Source organism: Anomaloglossus baeobatrachus, chromosome 9, assembly GCF_048569485.1.
Source record: "Anomaloglossus baeobatrachus isolate aAnoBae1 chromosome 9, aAnoBae1.hap1, whole genome shotgun sequence".
In the NCBI taxonomy this organism is placed as follows: Eukaryota; Metazoa; Chordata; class Amphibia; order Anura; family Aromobatidae; genus Anomaloglossus; species Anomaloglossus baeobatrachus.
This window is the reverse complement of record NC_134361.1, coordinates 94,426,903-94,443,994: the sequence shown is the minus strand read 5'-3', so window position 1 is coordinate 94,443,994 and position 17,092 is coordinate 94,426,903. Positions and strand designations below refer to the sequence as shown.

Genomic DNA, 17,092 nt, shown 5'->3' with positions numbered 1-17,092 from the left:
GACATCACTGGAATCAGGATCTCTGCCCCTACGTTATGCTGCTTTCAGATCAGGTGGTAAAAACCTGGTGACAGATTCCCTTTAAGAGTAACAGTCAGTTTCTTCTTTTCACACATACTACTGACTTATGAAAACATACAATATAACATATCTTATCAGAAATCTGCTTCTTTTTCCTCCTGGACTGATCTTTCACTGTCAGGTCACAGGTTTAACTTGTGCACAGTGATTACAGACCTTCCCATTACTGAGATAGGACATGACAGGTGGGGCTTTTAAACATCTATAGGGAGGGAGGACTGGAGGCAGACAGACATCCTGCTGTAAGGTCTCCTGCAATAACATATGCTTTCCATACAACTTCATCAGCATCAAACATCTCAGAAATAGGAAAGGCTGTATACACCAAATACATTTTACCCTCAAACGGAGAATGAAACATCAGTCCATGAGTACAAAGAAGCAGATTTCTCCAATAAGATTATTAAGTTTCTTATTTTCATATATACTATCTGATTTATGGAGAAAAAAATAAATCTTATTTCTTTTATGATTTAATGAGACATAGGTTTTTAATCAAAAATGTCATCCATTGACCGCTCACCTATACCAGTAGCTTGCCTAATGTCTTCGAAGCTGAATTCCTCACCCTCATTAAACATGAGAAGAACAAGTGTTTGGAAGAGCGAAACCTGTAATTCTTTTCTACCCTAAAAGAAATGGAGAGAGAAAGAGTAAATTTTCTTCTAAGTACACCGAATCACAAAATGTCAGTCTGCTACACAGCTTACATCTGATTATCGGGGGTGGAGGGAGTTAGATCCCACCGATCTCATATACAGAACCTATCCCACAGATGGTTCAATAAGTCATGGCCAACTACCATAAACACCTCCCAGACAGGACCCAACTCTAGCAGGAGAGGGCTCCAAACCTCCAGGTAGTAGGATACCGCCATGCTGTACAGTACTCCAAACTCCACCACACTCTTGAATATTGGAGTATTGTAGGCATTATTAAAACAGCAGTGACTGATCGGTAACTCTTCTTTAACCCCTTCAGCCCCGGGGCACTTTCCGTTTTTGTTTTTTGCTCCCCTTCTTCCGAGAGCCGTAACTTTTTTATTTTTCCGTCAATATTGCCATATGAGGGCTTGTTTTTTGTGGGACCAGTTGTACTTTTAAATGAAATCATGAGTTTTACCATATGGTGTACTGGAAAACAGCAAAAAAATTCCAAATGCGGAAAAATTGCAAAAAAAGTGTGATGGCAAAATAGTTTTTGGGATGTTTTATTCACGGTGTTCACTATATGGTAAAACTGATGTGTGTGTATGATGCCTGAGGTCGGTGTGAGTTTGTAGACACCAAACATGTATAGGTTTACTTGTATCTAAAAGGTTAAAAAAATTTCACAAGTTTGTCCAATAAAAATTGGCGCACATTTTGCGCTATTTTCCGAAACACGTAGCGTTATTTTTTTTTTGCGTCTCGAGCTGTCGTTTCTAATAGTACCATTTTTGCGCAGATGCTACGTTTTGATCGCCTGTTATTGCATTTTGCGTAAAACTTGCAGCAACCAAAAAACGTAATTTTGGCGTTTGGTAAACGGCGTAGTGGCAAAAAACGGATTTTTGTGTACTCACCGTAAAATAGTTTTCTCTTAGCCATCATTGGGGGACACAGGACCATGGGTGTTATGCTGCCTATCCATAGGAGGACACTAAGTAGATGCAAAAGCATAGCTCCTCCTTTGCAGTATACACCCCCTGGCTGGGCCAGGCAAGCTCAGTTTTAGTACACAAGCAGTAGGAGAAAAAAAAAACAGTAAAAACTTACCTCAACAGAGGAACATGATAAAAAAAAAAAAAAAAAAAAAAGTCATAACCAAATAAAGGTACTGAGAGAACCAAGGCCCAACAGGGCAACAGGGTGGGTGCGGTGTCCCCCAATGATGGCTAAGAGAAAACGATTTTACGGTGAGTACACAAAAATCCGTTTTTTTTCTGACGCCTCATTGGGGGACACAGGACCATGGGACGTCCTAAAGCAGTCCATGGGTGGGAAACAAAAGAAGACAACACAACCCAAGGACTAGGAACCAGTCCCGGACAGCCTGGAGCGCCTACTGAGAGAGGTGCTCTACTGCCGTTTTCAGAATTTTCCTACCCAGATTTGCCTCAGCTGAAACCTGGGTATGGACTCTGTAATGCTTTGAAAACGTGTGTAGGCTAGACCAGGTCGCAGCCTTACACACCTGTTCCACTGAAGCCTGATGCCGAATGGCCCACGAAGCGCCAACTGCTCGCGTGGAATGAGCCCGCCGCCCACTAGGAATGGGCTTGAGTTGCAAGTGGTAGACTTCCTGGATCGCAGAGCGAATCCAGCGAGCCAGCGTCGCCTTTGAAGCTGCCTGTCCCTTCTTAGGCCCCTCAGGAATGACGAACAAAAGAGTCCGTTTTCCTAAAGGGGGCTGTCCTGGATATGTAATATCTGAGAGCTCTGACGAGGTCTAACGAATGCAGAGACCTTTCCACCCTATGAACTGCGTGTGGACAAAAGGAAGGCAGAACAATGTCTTCGTTCAAATGAAACGGGGTAAGAACCTTTGGAAGGAAATCCGGAAGGGGGCGCAGAACCACCTTGTCCTGGTGAAAGATCAGAAAAGGCTCGCGGCAAGAGAGTGCTGCCAGCTCCAAAACCTGTCTGATGGACGTAACTGCCACTAAGAATGTTACCTTCCAGGACAGAAGAGCAAGGGAGGATTCCTTGAGAGGTTCAAAGGGAGACCTCTGGAGACCATCCAGAACGAGGTTGAGGTCCCATGGTTCCAGCGGCCGTTTGCACGGGGGAACTAGATGGGAAACGCCCTGGAGGAAGGTCTTGACTTGCGGTTTTTGAGCCAGGCGGCATTGGTAGAAGATTGAGAGCGCTGAGACCTGCCCTTTTAAGGGAATTGAGAGCCAACCCCGCTTGCAAACCAGACTGTAGAAAATCGAGAATTCTGGGGATGGCCAGAGGCATAGGCTGGACGTTAGTTTCCCTGCACCATGAAAGGAAGATTTTCCACGTACGGTGGTAAATGCGGGATGAAGCAGGCTTTCGGGCGCTGATCATAGTGGCAATAACTGCGGGGGAGAATCCCGCTCTTGTTAATATCCAGGTCTCAATGGCCATGCCGTCAGCTTCAGGGCTCTGGAGTTCTGATGGGAAATGGGCCATTGGGTCAGCAAGTCTGGGATGTCTCGAAGGTGCCACGGTGCGTCTGTGAGCATTTGTACTAATTCGGAGTACCAGGCGCGCCTGGGCCAGTCCGGTGCTATTAGTATCACCGGGACTCCCTCTGCCTTGATCTTCCTAATTATCCGCGGCAGCAGGGGTAGAGGTGGAAATATGCAAGGCAGGTGGAAGTGGTGCCAAGAGCAGACTAGAGCATCCGCGCCGATGGACTGTGGGTCGCGTGACCTGGCTATGAACGCGGGTACCTTTGCATTCAACCTTGAGGCCATTAGGTCCACGTCTGGTGTGCCCCAGCGAGTGCAGATGTGTAGAAACACATCTGGGTGGAGGGACCATTCTCCGGCAGCCAGGCCTTGGCGACTCAGAAAGTCTGCTGCCCAGTTCGCTACCTCCGGTATGTGTACCGCTGATATCACTGATCCCGTCGATTCGGCCCAGCTGAGGATCTTGTGGGCCTCGAGATAAGCCGCTTTGCTGCGGGTGCCCCCCTGCCGATTGATATAGGCTACAGCTGTCGCATTGTCCGATTGGACTCGAATCTGACGACCCGCTAGCAGAGGGCTGAACGCTCTGAGCGCGAGGAAGATCGCGCAGAGTTCCAGGATGTTGATGGGGAGGAAGGACTACTGGGGCGTCCAACATCCTTGAGCAGTGTGGTGCAGGTACACTACTCCCCAGCCTAGTAGGCTGGCGTCCGTGGTCAGGACCAGCCAGTTCACTGGGAGAAAAGATCTCCCCTTCGATAGGGATGAGGACCGAAGCCACCAGCGGAGTGCGTACCTGACTGAAGGCGTCAGGTGAAGATGTCTGTCCAGGGAGAAGGGGCTCTTGTCCCAGGCCGCTAGAAGGGCTAGCTGCAGTGGGCGGAGGTGCAGTTGAGCAAAGGGTACTGCTTCCATAGCAGCCACCATCCTGCCGAGCACTTTCATGCTGAATCGAATGGAGCGAGATGGAGGACGTAGAAGGCAGCATACCGCTCATTGAAGAGCGAACGCCTTGTCCTGAGGGAGAAGGATCAAGCCCGACGGGTGTCCAGGGACATGCCCAGGAAGGTGATGGATCGTGATGGGATCAGGGATGATTTGTCCAGATTCACTAGCCACCCTAAGCGGGAAAGGGTGTCCACTGTGATTTGTACGCTGGTTGAGCAGTCGCGGAAGGAGGATCTACGAATTGAACGAATTGAAAGTGGGAGTCCTGAATTGCGAAGCGTAGGAACTTTTGGTGATCTGGGGCGATGGGTATGTGCAGGTACGCGTCCTTGATGATGTCTATGGAGGCGAGGAATTCCCCTTCGACCATGGATGCAATAATGGACCTTAGGGATTCCATTCTGAATCTCCGTACGTGCACATGTTTGTTTAGGTGTTTGAGGTCCAGGATGGGTCGAACTGACCCATCCTTTTTGGGGACCACAAAGAGGTTGGAATAAAAACCCCCGAACTTCTCGTCGACTGGGACAGGTATTATCACTCCTGCTGTTTGGAGCGAGTGGATTGTTGAGAAAAAAAAGCTTTGCGTCGTTTTCGAGTCTTTGGGGGGTTTGAGAGAAAGAACCGACTCGGGGGTCGGGTCCGAAATTCTATGTGGTAACCGGAAGACACAAGGTCTCGCACCCATTTGTCGTCTGAGGCGGCAGCCCAGATGTGTTGAAAGAGCCGCAGTCGACCTCCTACAATGAGTGTGTCTTCCGGGGCGCCGAAGGAGTCATGAGGGGGGAAAACGTAGTGGCCGAGTCTCCCTAGTCCTGGACTGTTTCAGTCTAGGCTGCCATGACGAAATGGGTTTCGGGGAGAGCTGAGAAGGTCGGTCTCTGCGTAGTCCGCGGCTGGTGGCGGGGACAGCATGGGATGTCGACCAACCAAATGAGTTCCGAAAGGAGCGGAACGAGGACTGTGGACGTCTGGTGAAGGACGTCCTGGACTTCAGCTGGGGGAGGGAGGTACTCTTTCCTCCCGTGGCGTCAGAAAAAAAGAGCTTGTCCAGACGTTCGCCAAACAATCGGTCTGGAAAAAAAGGAAGGCCCGTGAGAGACTTCTTGGAGGCAGAGTCCGCACGCCATTGTCGGAGCCAGAGAGCTCTACGGATGGCTATGGTATTTGAGGCGGCAAACGCTGCGCAGGTAGCAGCGTCCATGGAGGCCTGGATGAGGTGCTCCGCCACTGCGGCAATTTGAGCTGTTACCTCTGAAGTTGTGAGTGAACTGGGATCACTGAAGCGAAGTGTTAAGGGCTTCTGCCCAGACAGAGATCGCCTTTGCGACCCACACAGAGGCAAAGGAGGGCGAGAGGGAGGAACCCGCAGCCTCAAAAGCAGAGCGGGCAAGGTGCTCCACCTGTCTGTCTGTCGGGACCTTAATGGAAGAACCATCGGGTAAAGACAGGAGTGTCTTTGTGGTAAGGCAGGAGACTAGGTGGGGGGGGGGGGGGGGGGCAGGGGCAGGGGCAGGTGAGGCAAAAGGGTACTGGGACTCCATGAGTTTTCGGTTACCGAAGCGCCTGTCAGGCTTCTCTCTTTGCTTTGTGAGGATATCCTGAAACTCTGGGTGATCAGCGAAAACCTTTTGGGGTTTCCTTGCCCTCTTAAAGGAGACCGCATGGTCAGTGGTAGTGGATGGGGGATCCTCCACATGCAGAGTTTGGTTGATTGCTGCTATAAGGGAGTCTATTGCAGTTTGATCATCTGGGGGTGATGAAACCAAGGAATCCTCCTGGTACAAACAGCATTCTCCCTCCTCCAGCAGCCGTGGAGCGTGTGGGAGAGCCTGCCCTGTGTGCTCCCGAGGGAGAGCCCGCTGGAGACACCCGGCCGTGTGCCCTTTTCCTGATCCCTGCAACCGGTGAAGCATGTGCCCGGATTACCTCAGAAGGATCCTCCATAGGGGTATCCTCACGCTGCGTTCCGTCCAGGGACCCAGAAGGGTGTGGAGGACGACATTGCATAGCCAGAACCAGGTTCTGTGACAGTTTTTCCATGGATTGGGACAGAAACTGTGCCCATTCCGGTGGGCTGGGGGCCCTAGGCTCTGGGCTGCCGGTTGCAGCAGTGGTGGCAGGGGGGTCTTGGGGGGCTATAGGGGCACAGAACTCACAGAGAGAAGAGGTGTGTTTACGTGGTAGCACAACGTGGCAGGCAGTGCAGGCTGAATAATAGACTATGTGAGCTTTAGCCCTCTTAGTGCCTTTTGAATTCTGCATGTTCCTAATAGGAGTATGCCAGGAGGGGGAGCAATGCTCAGCAGAGCTACAATTGATAGCAAGCACCTCACCAGAATCAGCCGATGACCCTGTCCTCAGGAAGGCTTAAGCTCTAATGCTGGGTTCACACTAAACGACAGCGACAACGACAACGACGTCGCTGTTACGTCACCATTTTCGGTGACGTAACAGCGACCTTGTAAGTCGCTGTTATGATCGCTGCTTAGCTGTCAAACAGCAGAAGCAGCGATCATAAAGTCGCTGTGCTACATGTTCAGAGAGCAGGGAGCCGCGCTTAGCGCTAGCTCCTTGCTCTCCTGCAGCACACATCGGGTTAATTAACCCGATGTGTGCTGCAGCTACATGTCACAGTTCAGAGAGCAGGGAGCCGCGCGCACTGCTTAGCGCTGGCTCCTTGCTCTCCTTGCTACAGTATACATCGGGTTAATTACCCGATGCATACTGCAGCCACATGTCACAGTGCAGGAGCCGGCACTGGCAGCAAGGGCGGCGGAGGCTGGTAACCAGCGTAAACATCGGGTAACCAGGTAAAGGTCTTCCCTTGGTTACCCGATGTTTACGCTGGTTACAGCTTACCGCAGCTGCCAGTGCCGGCTCCTGCTCGCTTCATTTCGTCGCTCTCTCGCTGTCACACACAGCGATGTGTGTGTCACAGCGGGAGAGTGACGACCAAAAAATGAAGCTGGACATTCAGCAACGACCGGCGACCTCACAGCAGGGGCCAGGTCGTTGCTGGATGTCACACACAGCGACGGGACGTCGCTGCAATGTCACAGAAAATGGTGACGTAGCAGCGACGTCGTTGTCGCTGTGTGTGACACCAGCTTAAGAAGATCTTGCATGCTTCCCTGGGGGGAGGGGGGGCGGAGCTTATCGCGGCCGCGGAGGGGGGGGGGGGGACTTAGCACTAAAAGAGCGGGAAGATGAGTCAGTGTGCCCCCCCCCTGCTGTGGGTAGTAAAAAACGGCGGGAAGGGAGCTTTCCTCCCTCTCTCTACAGTCAGCACACAGCTTGTTTATCACTCCTGCTTGTCTGGGAAACCAGTCAGGGGGGGATCTCACCTTAAAACACTGCTTTCCAGGCAGTGAAAATAGCAGAGCCAGCTTGCTGTGTCGTTGTCATATTCAACTCAGAGCCTGCAGAGAGGGGCTGAGAAATCAGTGCCATCTTCATCTCAGAGCCTGCAGAGAGAGGCTGAGGAATTGGGCTATAGGGCACAGGCCTCTACCCTGGGCTTTGGAAAATCGGTGACTGTGGAACCCGTCGTCCAGCCCAGGATCCAGCGTCGCGGGAGGGGGTACGTGTAGGCAACACTTCACGTTCCCGCCCGTTGATGGTAGTGGGAGATCAATCCCAAAAGGAAACAGTCGCCCTCAAAAAATAACAAACCTTGAAAGGAAGTGCCTCCTACAGACACTAAGCTAAAACTGAGCTTGCCTGGCCCGGCCAGGGGGTGTATACTGCAGAGGAGGAGCTATGCTTTTGCATCTACTTAGTGTCCTCCTATGGATAGGCAGCATAACACCCATGGTCCTACGTCCCCCAATGAGGCGTCAGAGAAAAAAAAAAGAATTTTGTTACTTACCGTAAATTCTTTTTCTTATAGTTCCGTATTGGGAGACCCAGACCATGGGTGTTTAGCTTCTGCCTCCGGAGGACACACAAAGTACTACACTTAAAAGTGTAGCTCCTCCCTCTGAGCTTATACACCCCCTGGTGGCCAGTCCTAGCCAGTTTAGTGCAAAAGCTGAAGGAGAATAGCCACCCACAAGTAGAACAGAGTAAGAACCGGAACAACCGGAGACTCTGTCCAGGACAACAGCCGGTGATAACACACGGAACAAGAAAATTGCCAACAGGCAACAGGGAGGGATCTCGGTCTCCCAATACGGAACTATAAGAAAAAGAATTTATAACAAAATTCTCTTTTTCTTTATCGTTCCTTTGGGAGACCCAGACCATGGGACGTTCCAAAGCTGTCCCTGGGTGGGAATAAACAGAAAAAAACTAAGTAGGCGGAGCCTAACTTCACAAGTGGGCGTCAGCCGCCTGAAGGATGCGTCTGCCCAAGGTCGCATCTGCCGAAGCATGAGCATGCACTTGGTAGTGCTTCGAAAAGGTATGCAGGCTAGTCCAAGTGGCAGCCTGACAGACTCGCTGAGCCGTAGCCTGGTGCCTAAAAGCCCAAGAGGCACCGACAGCTCTGGTCGAATGTGCTTTGATCCCCGGCGGGGGAGGCACCTGAGTACTCTGGTAGGCGTCCGAAATGGTCAATCTAATCCAACGGGCCAAGGTCGGCTTAGAAGCAGAGAGACCCTTGCGCCGCCCTGTGGTTAGCACAAAAAGAAGTGCACCGCCTAAGCGCAGCGGTGCGAGACACATAGATCCGGAGAGCACGCACCAGATCTAGAGTATGCAGCGCTTTCTCAAAGCGATGAACAGGGGCCGGACAGAAGGAAGGCAAGGAAATATCCTGGTTAAGGTGGAAGGGAGAGACCACCTTAGGAAGAAAGTCCGGGGTCGGACGGAGAACTACCTCGTCTTGGTGAAAAACCAAAAAAGGTGACTCCGAGGAGAGCGCAGCCAAATCAGAGACTTTCCTGAGAGAAGTTATGGCAACTAGAAAGGCCACCTTTTGAGAAAGACGATACAAAGAAACCTCCCTAAGGGGCTCGAAAGGGGGTTTCTGCAATACCGTGAGGACAAAGTTAAGGTCCCAGGGATCCAAGGGCCGCCGATAAGGCGGAATGATGTGAGACGCACCTTGCATGAAGGTGCGGACCTGAGCCAGCCGGGCGAGACGCCGCTGGAACAGCACTGATAGAGCTGAGACTTGTCCCTTGAGAGAGTTGAGGGACAGTCCTAGCTGCAGACCGGACTGTAGAAAGGACAGAAGGGTCGGCAACGAGAATGGCCAAGGAGAATGGCCGGAAGAGCGACACCAGGACAGGAAAATTTTCCAAGTCCTGTGATAGATCTTGACGGAGGAAGACTTACGGGCCAGAGTCATAGTGGAGATGACTTCAGGAGGAATACCAGAAGCCGTCAAAATCCAGGACTCAAGAGCCACGCCGTCAATTTGAGTGCCGCAGAATTCGGGCGGAAAAACGGACCTTGCGAGAGCAGGTCTGGACGGTCCGGAAGATGCCACGGCATCTCCACGGACAGTTGGAGCAGGTCCGGATACCAAGCTCGCCTGGGCCAGTCCGGTGCAATGAGGACGGCCCGCCATTCTGATCTTGCGCAGGATTCTGGGCAAGAGAGCTAGAGGGAGAAACACGTAGGACAGACGAAACTGGGACCAGTCTTGAACCAGAGCGTCCGCTGCAAAGGCCTGAGGATCGTGGGAGCGAGCCACGTAAACCGGAACCTTGTTGTTGTGACGGGATGCCATTAGGTCCACGTCCGGAGTGACCCACTTGCGGCAGATTGACTGAAACACTGCCGGGTGCAGGGACCACTCGCCACCGTCCACGGATTGACGGCTGAGATAATCTGCCTCCCAGTTTTCTACGCCAGGGATGTGGACTGCGGATATGGTGGACTTGGAATCCTCCGCCCATTGAAGAATGCATTGGACCTCCAACATTGCCAGGCGGCTGCGTGTCCCGCCTTGGTGATTGATGTAGGCAACCGCTGTCGCGTTGTCTGACTGGACTCGAATGTGCCTGCCCGCCAACAGGTGGTGAAAGGCTAGGAGAGCTAGAAGCACAGCTCTTGTTTCCAGCACATTGATTGAAAGGGCTGACTCGGACGGAGTCCAAGTGCCCTGTGCTCTGTGGTGGTGATGTACCGCTCCCCAGCCGGATAGGCTGGCATCCGTGGTGAGAATCACCCAGGACGGAGTCAGGAAGGAGCGCCCTTGGGACAGGGAGAGGGGTCGAAGCCACCACTGAAGAGAGCTCCTGGTCCGTGGCGACAGAGCCACTAACCTCTGTAAGGAGGAAGGCCGCTTGTCCCAACAGCGGAGAATGTCCAGCTGCAGAGGACGCAGATGGAACTGGGCAAAGGGAACCGCCTTCATGGAGGCCACCATTTGACCCAGCACCTACATCAGGCGCCTGAGGGAATAACGGCGGGGCCTCAGGAGAGAGCGCACCGCCAACCGGAGTGACAGCTGTTTGTCTAAGGGCAACTTGACAAGTGCCGGCAAAGTCTCGAACTGCATCCCTAGGTACGTGAGACTCTGGGTCGGAGTCAGAGTGGATTTGGGAAGATTGACAATCCACCCGAATTGGGCTAGGGTGGCGAGAGTGAGCGAAACACTCCGCTGACAGTCTGCGCTGGATGTACCCTTGACCAGAAGGTCGTCCAGATAAGGAAGCACTGCTAACCCCTGGAGGTGCAGGACCGCAATCACTGCCGCCATGACCTTGGTGAATACCCGAGGGGCCGTGGCTAACCCGAAGGGGAGAGCCACGAATTGGAAATAATCCTCTCCTATCGCAAAACATAACCAACGCTGATGTGACACTGCGATTGGCACATGTAGATAGGCATCTCTGATGTCGATGGACGCCAGGAACTCCCCTTGGGTCATAGAGGCAATGACTGATCGCAGAAACTCCATGCGAAAATGCCGCACCCGGACATGCTTGTTGAGAAGCTTGAGATCCAGGATGGGCCGGAAGGTACCGTCCTTTTTTGGAACTAGGAAGAGATTTGAGTAAAAACCTCTGAACCGTTCCTGAGCGGGAACTGGGACAATCACTCCATTTGCCTGCAAGGACGCCACGGCCTGCGAGAAGGCGGCGGCCTTGGAGCAGGGGGGAGTTGAGAGAAAAAAATCTGTTTGGAGGGCTGGAAGAGAATTCTATCCTGTAGCCGTGAGATATGATGTCTCTCACCCACTGATCGGAGACTTGCTTTAACCAAGCGTCGCCAAAGTGGGAGAGCCTGCCAACGACTAAGGACGTGGCTGGAGCGGGCCGAGAGTCATGAGGAAGCTGCCTTAGTGGCAGAACCTCCTGCGGTCTTCTGCGGACGCGCTTTTGGGCGCCAGTTGGATTTCTGATCCTTGGCTGAGTTAGCGGACGAGGCGGAAGGCTTAGAGGATGACCAGTTGGAGGAACGAAAGGAACGAAACCTCGATTGATTCCTACCCTGGGCGGGTTTCCTGGTCTTGGTTTGTGGCATGGAAGTACTCTTCCCGCCAGAAGCTTCTTTAATGATTTCATCCAGCTGTTCACCAAACAGCCGTGAACCAGCAAAAGGGAGCCCAGCAAGAAACTTCTTGGAAGAAGCATCTGCCTTCCACTCTCGAAGCCACAAAATCCTGCGGATAACAAGAGAATTAGCTGAAGCCACCGCAGTGTGGTGAGCAGCCTCTAGCATGGCAGACATGGCATAAGATGAAAAAGCTGAAGCCTGAGCAGTTAAGGTAACCATCTCAGGCATAGATTCCTTGGTGAGGGAATGCATCTCCTCTAGAGAAGCAGAGATGGCTTTGAGAGGCCACACTGCTGCAAAAGTCGGGGAAAACGCGGCCCCCGCAGCTTCATACACAGATTTGGCCAGAAGGTCAATCTGACGGTCAGTGGAATCCTTAAGTGAGGTGCCGTCAGCCACCGACACAACGGTCCGGGCTGAGAGCCTAGACACCGGAGGGTCTACCTTTGGGGAGTGAGACCACTCCTTGACCACCTCAGGTGGAAATGGAAACCGGTCATCAGAACCACGCTTTGGAAAGCGTTTGTCAGGGCAGGCCCTGGGTTTGGTCACAGCGGTCTGAAAACTGGAGTGGTTAAAGAACACACTCTTCACTCTCTTAGGCGAGGTAAACTGATGTTTTTCTGCCAAAGAGAGTTGCTCCTCTGAAACTGGCGGATTGAGATCCAGCACAGAATTAATAGAAGCAATCAAATCACTAAGATCTGAGTCACCCTCAGAGAAATCGATGGGATACATAGCCTCCGAGCCCCCAGTGAGGGCATCCTCCTCATCTTGAGAGTCAGCTCTTGAGACAGAGCCGTGGGATGGGGAGGGGGAGGAAACCCTGCGCCTTCTCTTAGAAGGACGGGGTCTGGGATCAGATGATGAATCCTCCGTGAGCTCCGATGGACGGAGGTCAGAGGATAGGAGTCCTCTGTCAAGAGTATTAGAGGCACCCTGTGAGGGAGGCTGATGCATATTCATCAAAGTCCTGGACAAAAGTCTCATGGACTCAGCAAATGACTGGGATATGGACCTAGAAAAGGACTCTACCCACGCCGGGGGTTCAGTCACAGGTGCAGCAGCCTGAGAGACCACTGGGGGTGAGACTCCAGGCTGTGGCACCGCCAAGTTAGAGCAACCATCACAGTGTGGATAAATGCTCGGCTCAGGCAGCAGGAGCTTACATGCAGTGCATGCAGAATAAAGCTTTGGAGCCTTGCTCCTTGTGTGAGACATGCTGCTGGAGTGGGGGCTTTGCAGAGAATGAACCCCAGGGAGAATATACAGAGGTCCACAACCGGAGACCGGCTGTGGCTTACCAGACCGCTGAGCGCGGATAAAAGAGCGGGAACTGGAGGGCTATAGAGACCTGCAGGGAAGGAGGGACGCCCCAGCAGTGGGGAGTGTCCCTCCCCTGTGTAGAACGGCCGCCGGGAGGAGCCGAACCTGTCCCTCTGCATAAGTGACATGCGAGGGCAGGAAAATGAAACTAGGCCTCCGGCGAAGCCGGGGCCTAAATTTAAGCGGCGAGGCCGACAAGCAGGCACCATCGGCGCGGTTCTCAGGCAAAAGCTAGAGAACCCGCCGGAAAAGTTAAAACAATCACATACAGCATACTCTCCCCTTACAAAAAAGAACCGGGACCCCCAACATAAACGTCTCAGTTACTTAGCTGCTGAGACGCAGGGCCATGTCCCTGGGGATGAGTGCTCCGGTCCAACAGAATCCTCAAGGGGCTGTGGATGGAGACCGGACTCCTGCCAGGCATGGAGACCGTGCTGGCTCCCACTTCAAGCCAGAGCCCAGAAGGGATGGTGAAGGAGCGCGGCATGTAAGGCTGCAGCCTTGTAATTCAACCTTAACAACACCGCAGACACAGTGGGGTGAGAAGGGACATGCTGGGAGCCCAGACATGGACCCGCTTTTCTTCAAACTCTTTCCAAAAGTCAAACAAATCAGATGAGAATGCATGTGTGGATGTATGCCTCCTGACACAAAGCAATAAACTGGCTAGGACTGGCTACCAGGGGGTGTATAAGCTCAGAGGGAGGAGCTACACTTTTAAGTGTAGTACTTTGTGTGTCCTCCGGAGGCAGAAGCTAAACACCATAGTCTGGGTCTCCCAAAGGAACGATAAAGAAAATTCCAATCAGATTAATTGATTTTATATTTTGATAGATCGGGCATTTCTGAACGCGGCAATACCAAATAGGTGTATATTTATTTAGTTTTTAACCCTTTAATTTTCAATGAGGGGAAAGGGGGGGGTGATTTGAACTTAAGGTTTTTTTTTTATTTTAGTTTTTAAAACTTTTTTTTTTTTTTATTTTACTAGTCCCCCTAGGGGGCTATAGCGATCAGCAATCTGATCGCTCTTATCTATCTGCTGATCACAGCTATACAGCTGTAAACAGCATATTAAGTCACTTTCTGTTTCTTTCTGCTCGCGGCCGAGGGAAAACGAAAGTAAAACTTCATAGCTGCAGGCGTCATCACATGACCCTGTGCTACGATGGCAACCACCAATAGTCACGTGATCACGCACGTGACTTCCGGTGGGGCAGCGGTAAGTAAAAAAAACATGGCCGCGCGCATTTAGATCTTGCTGCCAGACATTGGCAGCAAGATTTAAAAGGGTTAATGGCCGCGGGTGGAAGCGATTCCACCCGCGGCTAGCAGGCACACGTCAGCTGTTGCAAACAGCTGATGTGTGCCGACCGTCGCCGCTTGCTCGCAGGAGGGGGCGGGGCTTAATGGGACACACTCCATGACAGATATATCCGTCCATGGTCGTAAAGGGGTTAAAAAGGGAGCCGGTCACCAGATTTGTCCCCTGTAAGCTGCGGTCACCACCAGTCAGGCCTTATATACAGCATTCTAGAAAACTGTATATAAGAGCCCAGATTACTCTATAATAAAAGGTATTTTTTATATTATACACTCACCTGTGGGACGCTTGGGTCTGATGAGCATTGCTGGTCTCAGTCCGGATCCGCCTTTCTTCCTTCCATCGCAGTCCTCCTTCCCAGCTCCGTCTGGATAACGCATCCTACGTCATCCACACAGAGGCCTCCATTGTGTTCCTGCGCACGTCTGTCTGCCCTGCTGAGGGCAGATCAAAGTGCTTTAGTGTACATGCGCGGGCAGTCTTTGACCTTTGCCCACGCATTACAGCACTTTGCTTTACCCTCTGTAGGGCAGAGAGAAGTGTGTGCGCAGGACTGCAATGAAGGATACTCGTACAACGAGCAGGGAAGGAGGACGGTGATGGAAGTAAATGAGAAAGCACTGAACCGAGACCAGTGACTCCTATTGGACCCGATCACCCCGCAGGGGCTTTTTTATGTTATACACAGTGTCCTGGACTCATATACGGTATTCTAGAATGCTGTATATAAGAGCTCACTGGTGGTGGCCATAGCTTATAGCGGCCAAATCTGGAAACAGGTTCCCGTTAATAATACAGACAGTGCTTCTCTAGCCAAAAGCTGCTGGCGCCCTCAAGTCTCTACAGGGGACGGATGGGCGGAGCATTGACAACCGCGAATTCACTGCAAGGGTCACATGACTGGCAAACCATATCAAGTGAGCCTTTGGGGACTAGTATTTGAGAAAAGTTTGCCTGAGTAGCAGTTGTGTTCTAGAGGACTGGACCTAATTTTTTAGATGGTCTAATAAAAATTAAAAAAAAAAAAAAATGTTCCACTGTATTTAGCTGCAGAAGACATACTCTAAACATGTTTTAATATTCTATTATGAGGAACGTATCACAATGTATTTATTTTGCTAGATCCATAAGTCGTCACTTTAAGGCTATGTGCCTACGGGGGAAAGTGTCCTGCGGTTATATCCGCAGGACATTCCGCCGGATCTCCCAGAAAACCGCAGCACAACTGTCTGTTTCCATGCTGCAATTATGCTGCAGAATGTCCTGCGGATATGCTGCGGTCATTCTGCATTGAGGATACAGTACCATGGCTTCAGCACTGCATCCTCAATGCAGAACAAGTGCTGAGTGATCAGGGCGTTCATACCTCCATCATGCAGCACTTCTCTCCGCCTCTGGCCGTGTTTACACCTTGAAGGAGAAGGTGGGCGGGCCTGAACTAGCTCCGGCTGTCACATGACCGGAGCTCGTGCAGGCCCCACCCACCTCCTTCTTCCTGCTCCTGTGAACCGAGGGAAAATGACCGGGTGTCTGCTATCAAGGCAGGTACGTATGGGACCAAGGCAGGGAATTTCCACAGGTAATGCCGCAGGAATAATTGACATGCAGTTATGTGCGGCTGCGGGATATCTGCAGCATATTCCGCAACCGCACATTCCGCAACGTGGACACAGCACTCCCCATGTCCCATAGGATAACATGGGGAGTGTCTGTACTTGCTGAAACCTGCGGATTTATCTGGAAAATCCAGATTTTTCCGCGGCAAAATCCGCAGAAGCAAGCTCCCGTGGGCACAGGGCCTTAGGGAAAAGGCAATGCAAGACCTTGTGGGAGCAATGGAAACTGGTGCACATTTAACAGCAACATTTAAATGGTTAAATCTTAGCCATCAGAGCAAGCTCTACACAGATGCTGTGTGTGGGCTCCGCTCTTAACACAAAGCGCATTATGGCCCAAGTCGGGAAGGGGTTAAATACAAAAAGCAATGTCGGGCCAGGGATTGCTCCACTTGAAAGCAGTGGGTATCAGATTATTATATAACACAGGGATCAACGCTTCCACCAAGCAAAAATGACCGGGGACAAAGCTGCCGTAAGAGAGATTAATGTTAAGCTAATTTGTCAATACGGTAAAATAACACCCTCATTTCTTCCACCATTACCCATTCTCCTCCTTGGGACCCATAATTTCTGCACCTTCACTCCCCAAATATTAGGCTACAAAAGATTTATGATTTATCTGATGCAGTTTGGAAAATAAAAGTATAACAAAAATGAACCCAGAGGAATATAAGAAGCCGTCCACTCCACACAGCGTGGACGCTTACCTCATTGAACTCTGCCTTTAAGACGCACTGTCCTAATGTGGACTGCCACTGTAACTTCCTACCGCTGTGCTTCCCAAGGTAAAAGGTCTTGAATATTTCCTGTAATTTCACCATCTAAAGTAAAAAAAAAAACCAAAACAGCAGTTTACATGTCACATGAGTCTCCAGACCGAACACAAGAGTCAGCAGGTCTCCATATAGAAGGAGCAGAGTCTTCTCCAACATCACCAGTCACAAAAACCTTACACTGAAAAATCACTGAAAACCAGCAGTGGCAGCAAAGGGGAGACCTACATTAGGATAGGATCTTGGAGATTGAAATAACCCTTTAAAAAGGGACACAGGCATGTTTTGTTTTTGTAATTTCCTTTTTCCTCCATTTGGTCCAACTAAAAGCAGTTAAATTTTTCTGTCAACAAATACAAAGGACTGCTGATAAGTCTTTGGCTTTGCCCAAAAAGAAATTAGATAGAATGATAAAACTTTA

At 51.1% G+C, this 17,092-nt stretch overlaps 1 protein-coding gene across 2 annotated transcripts in view; it reads right to left on the bottom strand.

Moving 5' to 3' along the window:
- The window catches only part of CUL4B (cullin 4B), a 181,458-nt gene that overhangs the window by 7,389 nt on the left and 156,977 nt on the right, over positions 1-17,092 (bottom strand). For both annotated transcript variants that reach the window (XM_075323898.1, XM_075323897.1), the window contains 2 exons: positions 16,606-16,719; positions 605-710 (listed from right to left, as the gene is read on the bottom strand). In XM_075323898.1, coding sequence (XP_075180013.1) covers positions 605-710; positions 16,606-16,719 — 220 coding nt within the window. The remainder of the gene's footprint in view (positions 1-604; positions 711-16,605; positions 16,720-17,092) is intronic.